The 13,217-nt window shown below is 39.8% G+C and overlaps 1 protein-coding gene across 17 annotated transcripts in view; it reads left to right on the top strand.

Moving 5' to 3' along the window:
• LOC141958201 (golgin subfamily A member 4-like) overlaps nt 1-13,217 on the top strand; it is a 39,782-nt gene that overhangs the window by 6,080 nt on the left and 20,485 nt on the right. For 6 of the 17 annotated variants that reach the window (XM_074900970.1, XM_074900963.1, XM_074900964.1 and 3 more), the window contains 5 exons: nt 969-1,141; nt 3,366-3,548; nt 4,254-5,882; nt 8,680-8,754; nt 10,516-10,611. In XM_074900970.1, coding sequence (XP_074757071.1) covers nt 5,790-5,882; nt 8,680-8,754; nt 10,516-10,611 — 264 coding nt within the window. In that variant the 5' untranslated portion in view covers nt 969-1,141; nt 3,366-3,548; nt 4,254-5,789. Of the gene's footprint in view, nt 1-968; nt 1,142-3,119; nt 3,331-3,365; nt 3,549-4,253; nt 5,883-8,679; nt 8,755-10,515; nt 10,612-13,217 lie in introns of all 17 variants that reach the window. The other 11 variants (XM_074900967.1, XM_074900957.1, XM_074900958.1 and 8 more) reach the window with 11 other exon arrangements.

The following is a 13,217-nucleotide window of genomic DNA, read 5'->3' on the forward strand; positions in this document are numbered from 1 at the left end:
TGAGCAAATGTAAAAGCAGTGTAAAAGCAAGCAGATGTCACTCCTAATATATACTGGGCAATTCTACTTTGAGACATGATTTAATTCTGGAGAGTGACATGACAGTCTTGCTCAACATCTCTATAGCATTTGAAAGGAGATCGAGTAGCTTTTGTGATGATTCATGCCTGAATATTTTGTACATTTATTAACTATTCCAACGAGCTCCGCTAGAAAAGAGATGTCACACACAAACTGGATTATATTTTCTTGTGCAGACTTATTTATTAGCACCCATTTAAGAGAGCCAGTTGGTTGTTTATGCAACCTCAGCTCAGCTTTCACAGGTGTCACCAAGGGCATCACTTTTAAAAAAATGGATGACACAACTGTAATGAGGACACTGTTTGGCAAGGAGAACGTTGTTACAGGAAGTGAGACATGAGCAAGAAATAATGCTGGGTGACTACAGGAGCCAAGGTTGGGTTTGTGGGCCTGGCAATTTTTTGGGGAAAAAAAAGAACAATAAAAAAATCTTCCCCCCCAACCCAAACTCTCTACATGACTACAAAAAGCATATATGGTGTTAGAACCAAGGCACAACAAATACAGAATTTTTTTCATATTTTTTTTCCAGTAATTTTTCAGAGCAAAGCTATGCTTTGAACCACACCTTAAGCTTTTATGAACAATTTATTTTTGTGACTTTGTTACAGACATCAGATTCTTTAATTACTTAAGGCTGAAAACAAATTCTGTTAGGATTTATTAATAGAACAGGTTAATCCACCAATTTAAGAATCCTTCAAATCACCAACAGAAACTGTAAAATCTGGTTATATATATAAAATAAACATATGTGCAATATGTATAAACCAGAACATCATGTATTAATAAATTATATGTTAAAACTAGGCTAAATGGAATCTTAAAGAGGCTGCAGTGTCTAATGACAAGCAATTATTTAAATAACCATTTCATGCTGTTAGGTTACTCCTTCACTGAAGATGTCACAGTATTCTCCTAACTCTCCATGTCTGCTTTACTTCAAAACCTTTGAGAAGATATTTAAATAGTCACCAGACCAGCATAAGTAAGATGTGTGCTGACTTTTCAAGCTTTGCATGTTTCCTGAGGAAAATAGCACAGTTCTCAATTCCTGGTAAGCAAGACAGCCATGTTCATTTTTAGAACAACCAGTTCTGCATCTGTGTTTATCTACTTTTGTATGTTATGGAGAGGACGTTTGACTGGGTTGCTTGTAAAAAATAGTACCAAACGTAACCAGTAGGATGATAACTGCTATCTAAACATAAAAATATGGGTTGATGCAACTAAAATTTAGTTGCTTGAAACTATGTAATAGGTCTTGTGTTCCTTATAATTTGTCATGGATAAGAGTAGAAATAACGTCTGGAGTATAACCTAGAACAGGAAAAAAGTGGCCTCCTATCTTTGTTACTGTTGTTACTGTTAAAATTTGCACACCTTTTCCTCAAAAACAAACAAACAAACAAAAAAGCCCCAGGAAAAAAGAGGAACTTTCATGCTGGACGAGGAAAACCAGTAAAACCTCTTATTTCAAAATAGCTATTTGAGGGTCGCACTTGTTCATATTTGTCAGATTTAAAGGAGTAGCATTCAGAAGGACTACTAAGAGATGCTTTGTAAAGAGTTACCCCAGAAATTATTGAGCTCAAGAAAAAGTTGTGAGGAAGATGTTGAACTGAAACTCATCTAAGTTTTTCTCAGATGCAGTTATTTTACTTACTGGCTCTATTTTTGGGCAACTTAATATAAGATTAAAGGGCCATGCTGAACTCAACTATTTTACATCTGCCCTTGACCATGGTAAGTTGAGAAATGTGAGAGTTTCGTTTGGAGATTTTGTAAAAAATCTGTAGGCTTTTAATTTGAAATCATTCCCTTGATAATGACAAGTTAAAGTTTAGAGCTCAGCATATGGCCTGGAAAGCAGCTCTGATGCCAGCCCGTGCCTGGCAGGGTGCTAAGTGTGGGCAAGGTCAGCAGTTGGTGGGAGGCACCGTGGACTGCCAGGTGCCCCAGCAGTGAGCGTGAGGATGCAAGACAGCCATGGCCGGGGCTGGCCGGCCCCCTGGGAAGCAGGTGTTGGCCACACGAAGCCAGGCCTGAGAACTCTTGGTTTAGCACAGAGAAGGCTAAGTAAGGAGTGGAGTTGGCAGGGTTGTATTAAAGGTAAGAAGATAGAGAAGTAGGTGCTAAAGTTACAAGCTGTTACTCCTGATCAGCTGATGAAAGGTGCTGCTGTTTGCAGCCTCTCACTGGCAGGCAGTAGGCTTTGCTGCAGGTGGCTGTAATAAAAGTGCTGAGAAGGTCAGGATCACAAAGATGGAAGGTAATTACACTGGTGTACTGAAGACCTGGTACTTGTATCCTTAACACTGGGCAGTACCGCAGCTTTCGTTTCTCAATACTGTGCTGTTATCTCTACAGTGATGCCATTTTCTGATCCTTTGTCCCTTCTGTATTTGCACTGTGAGGTCTGCTTTTGAGTCCCATGTTTTGAATTCTGTTAATAGTTTATATTTTCAGTATTTATACTTTCCCCTATTTCCAAATATGTCAACAAGCAAAAATATACCTAAGTATTTCAAATACAGCAGTCAGAAGATGATGTTAAAAAGCAAACAGTTTTTGGTTTTGATTTAAAAACTATAAATATTTTCTGTGTTAAATAATGTACTTGATGTGTTTCTCATTCTTAAAGGAAGCGTTTAATTTCAGTCAGCAAATCTTTTCAGTGTATTCAGTATTTACATTTTTCTCTCTCCCCTCCTAAAAAATCATCTTCTCTGGAAACACTACTGGAGGCAAAACAGTTTTCTGTGATTTCAGTATTTCTATCTTTGAGCAGTCTTAGTGTTAGACTAAACTAACAAAACAACAAAATTCTTCCACTACAGCAAAAATGAAATTAGTTTCACAACTACAAGTAAAATTACTAGTTGTTGTTATGGCGTTTATTTCATAGGAGTTCAATTTCTTGTTTGGTGTGATAATCTTCTTAAATAAGCGTGAGGAAACTCTCTCCCCCATCATTATTTCCTTTGCTCCATATAATAAAGCTTTTGACTTGATCCTTTCTGCTTTTGTCTTAGGGTGTCTCTGCATGAATGATGCAACTGGATTTATTTGTAAATCTGCTATAAAAGATAAAACTGCATTCAAAAAGTGCAAATCTTTGAACTTAAAATTCAGAACTTTCATTTGGTTTTGGACAAAGAGTGATTTGAAGACTGTTCATGTACCTGTCTCTCTGCTCTGGATTGTGTTTGCAGTCTACCACCTACCTGTTCACTTTGCTCTGAGGTTTGTGTTTACCTGTATGTTGTCTGCTTTTCCAGTTTTGGTTTTGGAGACTAGATATTCTCCTGAAGCAGCAAGTTCTCCTTTAAACTTCAGAGAAGTACCACCTTGCTTCTGAAGTATTTCAGGCTGCTTGGGTAAGAGAAGTCACTTCCAAAACTGCTCGATAGCTTCATGATTGGTTTGCAGGCTGCAAGGTGATGGCAACAAGAAAATGTTTTGTAAGTATGCACTGTGTACTCTAGATTACTGACACCACGGAAGCTAAAGCAGCCTCATTCACGGTGGTTTGCTGTTTAATAACAGTCCACAGATACCTGCCTGTACCTAACCTTTCTGTGAGGCTCCTGCTTGAGCATGTCCTAAATGGAATACACCAGAATGCCCCAAGCCCCGCATGGCTTGTGGGCAGTACATTACTCAGTGAGACTTTGACGTTGTTTGTAGCTATGAGAAATTCAAAGTTTGTAACAGAGGTTGGCAAGAACAAAATTTGATCTTACCTGCAGTATGTTACTTACTTAGTATTGTCCCCAGCAGAATAACAAAAGTTTGGATCCCTAGACTATAAAGAATACCTAAAAAATATTTCAAGTAATAAAATTAATGAATGTATTCATATTGTTCTTAATTAGATAAAGAAAGCAATTTTTAGTATGTGGAGGAAGAAGAGAAAATACTACATGAAACATTTTCAGTGCAACCTTTTAGATTTAGAGCACACTTTGAACAAGAATTATATAATAGCATGACGGTGGTTAACGCATTACAACAGCAAATGAAGACTTATCTTTCTTACAGTATCTGAACAGAACCAAAAGGAAGCTATGCCTTCCTTCTAAGTATTTATGTGCATATTTATAGTATAATTATGAAATTTCAGCTGTTTGCAATGCTTTTGCTGACCAATGGTCTTTTTCTCTCAGTGTCCTAACTGCAAGATTATCTTTGGATTGTGGCAGTTTATATTGAAGAAATGAGTTGGAACTGAGGTCTGGGGAGCTATGTGATGTGGAAATAACATTTCTTGTTATTTTGGATAGTTACAGGGATCGACTGAGTAAGGTAGGGTAATAGAAACACAATACATGACACTTTATGCTTGAAAATCAAAGACTAAATAACATTTCTCTGTTCCAGTCATTACTTGTAGGAGATGGAATTACATCTCAGTGTTTCCATGAGTTCTGTGTACTCTGACCCAAGTATCCACAGCAGGCCCCCCTACCTAAACACAAGGTCTGGCCCTCATTTCTGGTAAATAATTGTGTAGCACTTCTGGGAATTAGTATTATCACATGTGTTTAATAAAAAAGATTCACAGAGTAAAAATCATACTGTAAATTCTTCAGTAAACTGTGACTTGCATCCTAACTCCGAGTTTCTCTGATTGCATACAGACTGCTGCTAAATCAGAATAAGAAGCTCACAGGATGGCTCCTGGTTTCATAAGAAGGACCTGGCAATGTTGGAAATTATAATCAAATTACCTGAAATCCTTTAATTTAGCCCGACAGGGTTGTCTTGCTCTTTTTATGACAAGCTATTTTGCTTTATGTTGTAGTACCAACCCAACTTGTCAAATTACTAGTACCTTTTTAGAGCTGAACTTTTGGATTATGACCTCCTCCTGACCCAAAGACACTGAATGCAGTTTAATACTGAGGCAGGCCCCATCAGCTCAGCATCTCATTTGGAGTAACTCCCACAGATGTTGTTCCAAAGGAAGTTTCAGGTGCTGGAGGACAAGTTGAAGTCAGTTTAGTTTATCTTGATATAATAGTTTGAGTTCATACTGCATTTACTTTAAGTTGAACTGTATAATTGCAACCCTTAGGTTAACACCCCTTCCCCTTTCAGAGCCATGGGAAAGTCCAGATGGTTTGAAGCAAATTACCAGAGGAAATATCTGTGAAGACTTGTCACTGTTTTGTGGTGATATATTTTTGGAAGCATTTTTTTCCTCTGTAAATGTAACATTGTAATACTTCAATTACAGGCATCAGAGTTTATTTTAGATAAATAAGTTGGAAAACTGCTATTTTGCAATTTAGAAGTAAGTGATCCATTTTAATAGATACACTCGTCAATAAGGAATATTTCATATTAAAAATTCAATAAGGAATTTTTTTATATTAGTAAATCAATAAGGTATATTTTATATTAATAATTAAACATAACTATGCTGTGAGCTGTACCTGGTATTTGTTAAGCCAGACCCAGTGTCTCTGGCCTTTTGGAAGTAAGCAGGGAAGAATGGGGGGGGGGGGGGGGTGAGGAGTATGGAATCAAAGTGACAAAGTAAGGTAAAGTCTCAGAGAGAACAATCTGATGCTTAGAATTTGAGTTTAATTTGTCATAGTGCATATTTACAGATGAAGATGCAAAATCATATAGTTGGAGCATTCTGAGCAGTTTGGTAATTACCTTCTTTTAAATAATGGTTTTCTCAAGTCAAAGAAATGCTTCACATCTCAAGATTCTGCATTGGCAATACTTCTTTGCAGACAAAGGGGATAATAAAAAGAAAGCATGGCAGCATGTCATCCTTACAGGTGAGCTCCTAGAGATGATGAAATAGCATGAGAATACAACAAGGGGAGCATCTCTTTTCATTATGTGTGTACGTAGTTAATTAAGGATGTCTTCTAGACCACAAGGTTAAAAAGATTTTAAGTGATAAATCTGGGAATGGTATCAAATGGTCCATGTTTCAGTCCCATATCCACCACTGAGTTGCTGTGCAGTATCTTGAGTTTTCCAGAAGTCACTTTACTTGCCTGACTTGTGTTTCTTTTATGGGCCTACCACCAGCCCTACCACCACTTGTTTCTAAAGCACTTCAAGAAAGCCAGATAATATCATGTATGTAAATCAATACTGAATAGTAACTCGGCTTCTGTAGTAGTTCAGCAGTGGTGATATTCACTATTTTAAACTGAAAGGTAAGTTACTCTTATTTATGTAGAAGTGCCCTATGGGCCTGTCACTGAGAAGTAGGTCAGACATCAAAGGAATTGCAGGCCTAAAGCCCTCAGTCACTTCAACAAGATACTCCACCCTACCACTCAGTGGGTGGCAAAGCTTGTACTAAATTCTGGGAGCTAGAAAATAGGAGTTAAGGAGGATGAGAAACAATTCCCTCCAAAACATTTGAAAAGTAAGACTAGTGGGGAATTCAGAATATGACAAAAGCAACAACATAGCAGGATCATGATATTAACTGAAATGCTGACAAATTCCTAATCTGAAATGGGTTGACTGTTCTTAGAGATCTGTTACATTCATAACCTTTGTGTGTCCTGAATTCAAGCACTAACTGATAGATCTAGCTACATAAAACTATTGTCTTTGTGCTTTTATATGTAATGGGTTTGTGTAATCACAGACAAAAACCGTGTATTTGTTCTATTTTGTAGATTCTAGAAACTGTCATGCAGGAAAGTAGTCGAATGATTCCAGAATCACTGTTTTCTGTATTCTGTATCCATCAGTTTAATAAGTCTGATGCTGGAGAGGAACAATGAATGTTTTGCGTAATGACGTATCAAATTATACAGTATTGTAATGGGGAAAAATACTTCCTGATTCTCCTTGAAATATCTGCTTACCTTGATAGTTCCAAACGTTATTCATTGCACTTCTCTAAGAGTCTGACGTGCTATGACTCAGTGACTTTCCTCAGCAGTGAACTCTGCTGGGTGTAGCATCTCCAGTGATGTGGTTTTATATGTACTGTGCTTTAGCTAAAGGGATCACACAAATTAAATTAGGTTTTTAGCTCTTCCCAACTGAATAACCTCAGTGTCTCAAGATCTGCGTGTATTCTTAGCCCTGCTAACTAGAAATGATGATGCAAAAGCTTTTTCTTAATGACCGTGCTTAAGGGGAAGGTACTACAATATAATCAGAAAAATCCCAGGAGCGAGATCATTGTGTTTTATGAATGTGTATCTCGGTATTCTCGAAAAGCAGCTAAAGAAGCAGTCCTTCCTTTGGCCTTCCTGTCAGCAGTTGGGCAAGCACAGAGGAAAACTAACCCCGTGTTTGTAGGAAATTGGGCAGCATCAAAGTTCTGGGTTAAAATGCCAGTAGCAGCACTGAGGTGCAAAATAGCCCAGGGTGGGTGACCAGGGCACTGGGAGAGCTGGGAAGAGAACCCAGGTCTTCCTGGAAGCAGCACACTCCTCTGCCTTGAAGAAGCTCTGTCTTCAGGGACAAGTTATTTTCTCTTTTTGGATACAAGGTTCCTGCCCATATGAATTTGTTTAGGGGGTTTTAGTTTTGGTTTGGGGGGGGGTGGGGTGTGTATGTGTGTTTTGTTTTTAATATCGTGATTACAGAAATAAGAATGAAAGTACTTGAGTGAGAGTCTCCTGCCAGCTCATTTAAAATCAAACTCGTGACTAGCGTCACCGTTGCTATAAAGGATCTGCTGTTCTATAGCATCGACTCCCTTTCTGTGGCATCCAGAGCTTTTAAAGTACAATTACAGCGAAATGGAAGTTAGGAGGAAGGTTTTGACACTCTAGACAAAGCAGAAAGGAAATGCCACTTAGCAAGCCAGTGATAAAATGAAGATTTTGGTTTTGGGAAAATAAGAGACTCTTGCAGGGTCAAATCCTGTCACGCGCTTTTAAATCTCTCCGTGTCTTGTATTCCCATTCACAAGAAGATGCCTCTTGGTCTTGCAGTGGAATAAATCCACGTAGTTTTCCTCCTCCTGCAGTCCTAGCTAGTGAGCCAGTTTACTGCAGGGATTCTTAGTAGCCTTCAGTGCCTGAGTTTGCCCTTTGCACCTTTGGAAAGAGAGGGACGATACGTGATCTCTGGACAACTTTCCCACTAGAGCAGAGAGGTTCCTTTCCCCCAAGGTGCAGAGCACAATGCCCGTCAGCTTTTCTTCACTCCGAAGTGAGTTAATTCCTCTCGTCTTGTCAGTTCAAACAACCGCAGCCTGTAGGCCTTCAGCTTTCTCCGACAGCGCCCTTGCTCTTTTCACAGCCCTGTGTATTTTGAACACACCAATCTGACTTTCCCCTCAAGTCACTCCCTATCTTTATTGCAAGGGCTGGTAATGAACGTTTTTGCTCAGTTTTCCCTTCGCTGAGATCAGACCAATACCTGGGCACCACAGGGGAAGATCCAAATACACAACCAGCAAAGAGACTCTTTGCTAGGGAACCGTGAAGTCGGCCACATGGTAAAGAAATGTAATGTTTGATATCCAACAAGTTACTTAGAGCAGCCCGTAGTTTGTACACGGAAGGATTATAGGGCTGATGTAGAAACTGGCTTTTGTCAGTTCCCTGACCTGAGTGTTTTTAACCTCTCCCGCCACTGTTGGTACAGGTTTGCATTCCTGATCCCGACCGACTCTGCAGAGGCCGTTGTAATCTTCTAGAACACTGTCATCTGGTGGTGGTTGTAAGTCACAGCATGTCAATACAAAAGTGAAAAGGGCAATCAAATCAGGCTAGACAGATGCTCCGATTACCCATTTTATTCATATTAAAGCTTTGAGGGTTCCAATCAGAGCACTACAAAGGTGTTGCCGGGTGGGGGGGTGGGGTGGTTGGTGGCTCAGACTTGACATGAGGAAACATTTCTTTTCCGGGAGGGTGGTCAAACCCTGGAGCAGGCTTCCTGCAGAGGTGGTTGATGTCCCAGGGCTGTCAGTGTTTGGGAGGCCTTTGGACAATGCCCTTAATGCGAAGCTTTAGCTTTGGAAACCCCCGAAGTGGTCAGGCATTGGCCTAGATGGTTGCTATGGATCCCTTCCAGTGGAACTCTTGTGTGACATCACAGCTCTTCGGTGGCTGTGCTGCAGAGCTCAGTGCTGCTCAGGGGCAGAGTGCTGCTCAGCTGCCAGTTGACAAGAAGTCAATGCAGTAGTGGAGCACTGCTAAGGCCAGAGTGAAGAGAGAGATTCATACTCTCCCTGAACACTAGCAAAGCAGTGATGAACTGCTGGAAATATTTCATCTCCTGTACGGTGAGCACCAGAAGCTCTCTCTTCTAAATCACTGGTGCTAGGTTAGGGAGCAGGAGTAAGAGAGAGTAGGCTGTCGGTATGAATTGTTTGGTGTGAAATTTTTCAGCAGGACGTAGAGCTTCCATGGGGAATGGTTATTCGGTACTAGTTGAGGGGTTTGACTTTCAAGTGCGAATATTGGGTCCACTTGGTCAAACTATGATTGATTTTGGAATAATCTTAGGGGGTCTATGATGCTGGAGTTACATCATTAGTATCCAAATTTTACAAAACGTACCCACAGATTTAGGCTATAAAGTGAGTGTAAGCTCCAAACACCTGTCTCTCTTGGTAATCCTTTCAGTGGTCTGATTGTCAATCATGTTTCAGAACATCCAAGTCTGTCTTGTGAGACGGGCATTTTGCAAGGCAGATTTTAGGTATGCCACCTCAGTGATGGTTCTGCAACTAAGTGTTAATGGATTTAGTGTAAATTTTTTTTTTTTTTTTTGGCAACACTTTGTTCATTCTGCTTATATTGTACAGTATACGTAATGAGAGATCTTGGTAATTAGTTACTTTGTACATAAGAGATTGAATTTTGAAATATGAGGCTGGCAAACTATGTTTGAGTTGGCTCGGTCTGGCTTGTTGCAGCCTCACTCAGCATGAGGTGAAATTTGTTTGAATAGATGTTCAGTGCTGACAGGAACAAGTTCCTATTGACATAAAATGTGTCACCTTCTTCTGCCCTTTGTTTAGATTCAATTTTGTAAGTGGGGGTGTTTCCTCTTTGGTCAGGGTTGGGTTTTTTTTAATTTCTTCAAGGAATCAGATGGTATTGCATATGGAAATGCTTCAATCCCTGTCAGTTTGCAGTACTTTTATCCTGAAGCAACTGTACTATGTTCCTAAAGTATTATGAGGCTTGTGTTTCAAATCTGGTGTAAAAGGGCCATGGTCAGAAACAATCAAACTACCTGATTTTGTGACGTGCTCTTGTGGCTGCTTCATGATGTAGTCTGCTCTGGAGACTTTGTAGTAAAGTAGAACTTTCCACAGACAGTACGTGGAGCTGGTTGTTTTCTTTAAAAGGAACATCTCGCCTGGACTTTACTGAGATGTTACAGTTAGTAACTGTTGAAGTAAATTATGATACGGAATAATTAGTTCTGCTGTTAATATTTTTCTGGATATATGTGATCTCTGTGTAGGTCCCTTCCGAATCCCGTTTACCAGTTCGGAACAGAAGGAAGACCTATTTGTTCCCAGATGGGAATCGTGAAGACACTTTAACACCAGAGGAAGAGGTCAGTTGAGAACAGTTTTTCTGTGTTCTTTAACTTAAAAAAAAAAACCCCTAACTTTTTTTCCTTGATTAGCTTTTTTTTTTGCTGCCTCAGTCTCACTGTTTTCTGTGCATTTATAGGTATGAATAGTCTAATTGTTCGGTTAAATACTGAAGTGTTTAAGATGAGTAAAACAGACCTTTATGCTGTAGTGGTTGACCCCCAGAATAGGAAACCTTTTAAGTCTGTCTTCAGGTCTTGAAAATCTTACCTCTGAACTGAACTCAGCAAGGCAGTGGGACCGAAGTAACATTCAGAGAGACTAACTTTGGGTTTTATGCCTCTTTTAGTTGAAAAGTTGGGGGAATCCAGTTAACTGCCCAGGTAACTTGAGGTGGATGAGCCTGAAGGCTTGAACTGAGCCATGGTGAATGTTTCTAACCATACCAATAATCATTATCAAATGTGAAAAAACAACCCCGAAAAACAAAAAACAAGCTCCAAACCAAACTGAGTCTAAATGATCAATCATAAAATATCATTAAAATCACTGTCAAGATGATGGGTAACCATGACTTGCACAATAGAGGAAGCTGAGGAGTTAATCTGCACTCCTCTTTTTTAATATTGAGTAGTGTGGCTTTTTTTCAGTGGCTTGATTTAAAAAAGAAAAACAAGCAAAAAAAGCCCTGATTTAGAGATTGTGAAAATATAGGCCGGTGGGGTAAAGCAGGGAACTTCTGTGATTCTGTAAGCTTTGTCAGAGGAAGCGCTGAGTTCCCAACCAGAAAATTGAGGTGTTGGGTTTTGCTACAAAAAAGATGTGTTCTCTTGCAGTGGAACAATGCCCTTGAATTCTTAACACCACGTTTTCTTGAGGAGATGATCAGTGACACCTGAAATTTGTTTTAAATTCCATTATGAATGCTACACTTTACTTTCCATAAATCTACTTAATCTGGTGTTTTAAAATTAGATCTTAAATTTTATTAAAGTATTCTTGTCAATTAGATTTACAAACCCTTTGTGGTTTCTTTTAATTATTTTTATGGTATCAGAATATGTGATTTTTGAAAGCAGGGTTTGTCGTTAGTCTGTAGTTCTTGGTAAAGTATTGGTCTTCCTCTGTCAGTCCGGTAGTAGCAGAGTAGATGCTTTGGAAATGATAAAGCAGAAGATAGATAAGCTTATTATTAGCTCTCCAGTTAGGAAGCGAAAAAGAACAGGGAATGGAGACGAGAATAAAAGGTAGGAGTGCATTAGTTTCAAACCCATTAAGAGCAGTTTATCCACCAGGAATAAATCAGTTGCAACAAGACAGTGCTCTGGAGCAGAATACAGGTTTTGTTCAGGCCAGGCGAAGTGCAGTTTCAAAATCCAAACAGACTTCTTGTACGGCTGGTTTTTGCTCTCTTTGCTCTGTCTGAACCTGGGTGACTGCTCAATTCACTGCCTTCCTTAACTGTCTGGATGTCTTTCTCTTCTCTTCTCTGTTATTTTTGTACGTCTTAAGTTTGCTCCCTGCCAAGCATTTCTGAGGCCCTTTTACACTGAATCATTCCTCTTCTACATTTACGTTTCTGTCTGTTTCTCGGCGTATCCACAGAGCAGAAGCTGTGGGTGTAATCGTGTAGCAGGTACATGGGTGGTTATGATAAGTGTACAGCTGAAATACCCACCTGGACAAGCCTCCCCACAGGTATGGGGAGGACAAGGGGGAATTGTTTCCTTCTTCACCGCTGTGTTGTCTTTGTATTATGTTGGTGTAAGTGCCCAATCTGTACCTTCATTCGGGAGGAGGGATGCCCAGTAGGCAGCCTGTCAGGATACCAGGGTGTTGTGTTTGTGTGCAATCCCATTAGCTGGTGTTCAGGGTTGGCACTGCTGCGTGGAGCTTTTTTGCAGGGACAGGTTAGCGGTATGTGATGGCGTGCTGCAGGCTGCTTGTGTTGAGGAGCGTCTCACTGCGCGTGGAGGCCGCCAGCACAGGGCATATGGCGTGGCCTGAAAGCGAATTCCTAGCTGAAGGAAAAGAGCTGACAGGCTTCAAAGAATTTGTCACTAGTGGTAAAGGTGGGCGTCATTCTTTAATGTGTCTCAGAAACAGTTTAGCTTGCTGGAGTGGAATTAGCAGCGACTCCTAGTCCGTGCGTCCCAACACGTGGTCGTGAGGGCAACATTGTGCAGTAATGCTTTCAGATCCCTTGTGTAGCACTGGCAGCGTATGGTGCCGTAGCACAGAACCTTTTGTTTTAGAACAGCGTGAGTACTTCAGCCGCATAAAGCAATAATTGCATTTTATGTAAAAATCATAAAGCCATTTAAAATAAGAAAAGGACTGCTTAAGACGGCATGCTAGAACGAACTTGTACACAGGCTTTTACAATAAATTTCTTCTCTTAATCATAGGAAAATATTTTTGTGTCTTTGAGATAAGTACAGTCTTCTGTTTACTACATCAAGAAGTGTGTCACAATATTTTAAAAAAACTTGGGACAACAGTAAATGCAACTATTTTAATTGCACGTTCTTCACTTTTTAAAGGGGTTACACAGAAATACATTATTTTAGAAGTTTAAATCAGAGGTGTAGCTTATTGGATTTAGTTGCTATCTGAAACTGCCCAC

This window comes from Athene noctua, chromosome 2 (assembly GCF_965140245.1).
Source record: "Athene noctua chromosome 2, bAthNoc1.hap1.1, whole genome shotgun sequence".
Taxonomy (NCBI): domain Eukaryota; kingdom Metazoa; phylum Chordata; class Aves; order Strigiformes; family Strigidae; genus Athene; species Athene noctua.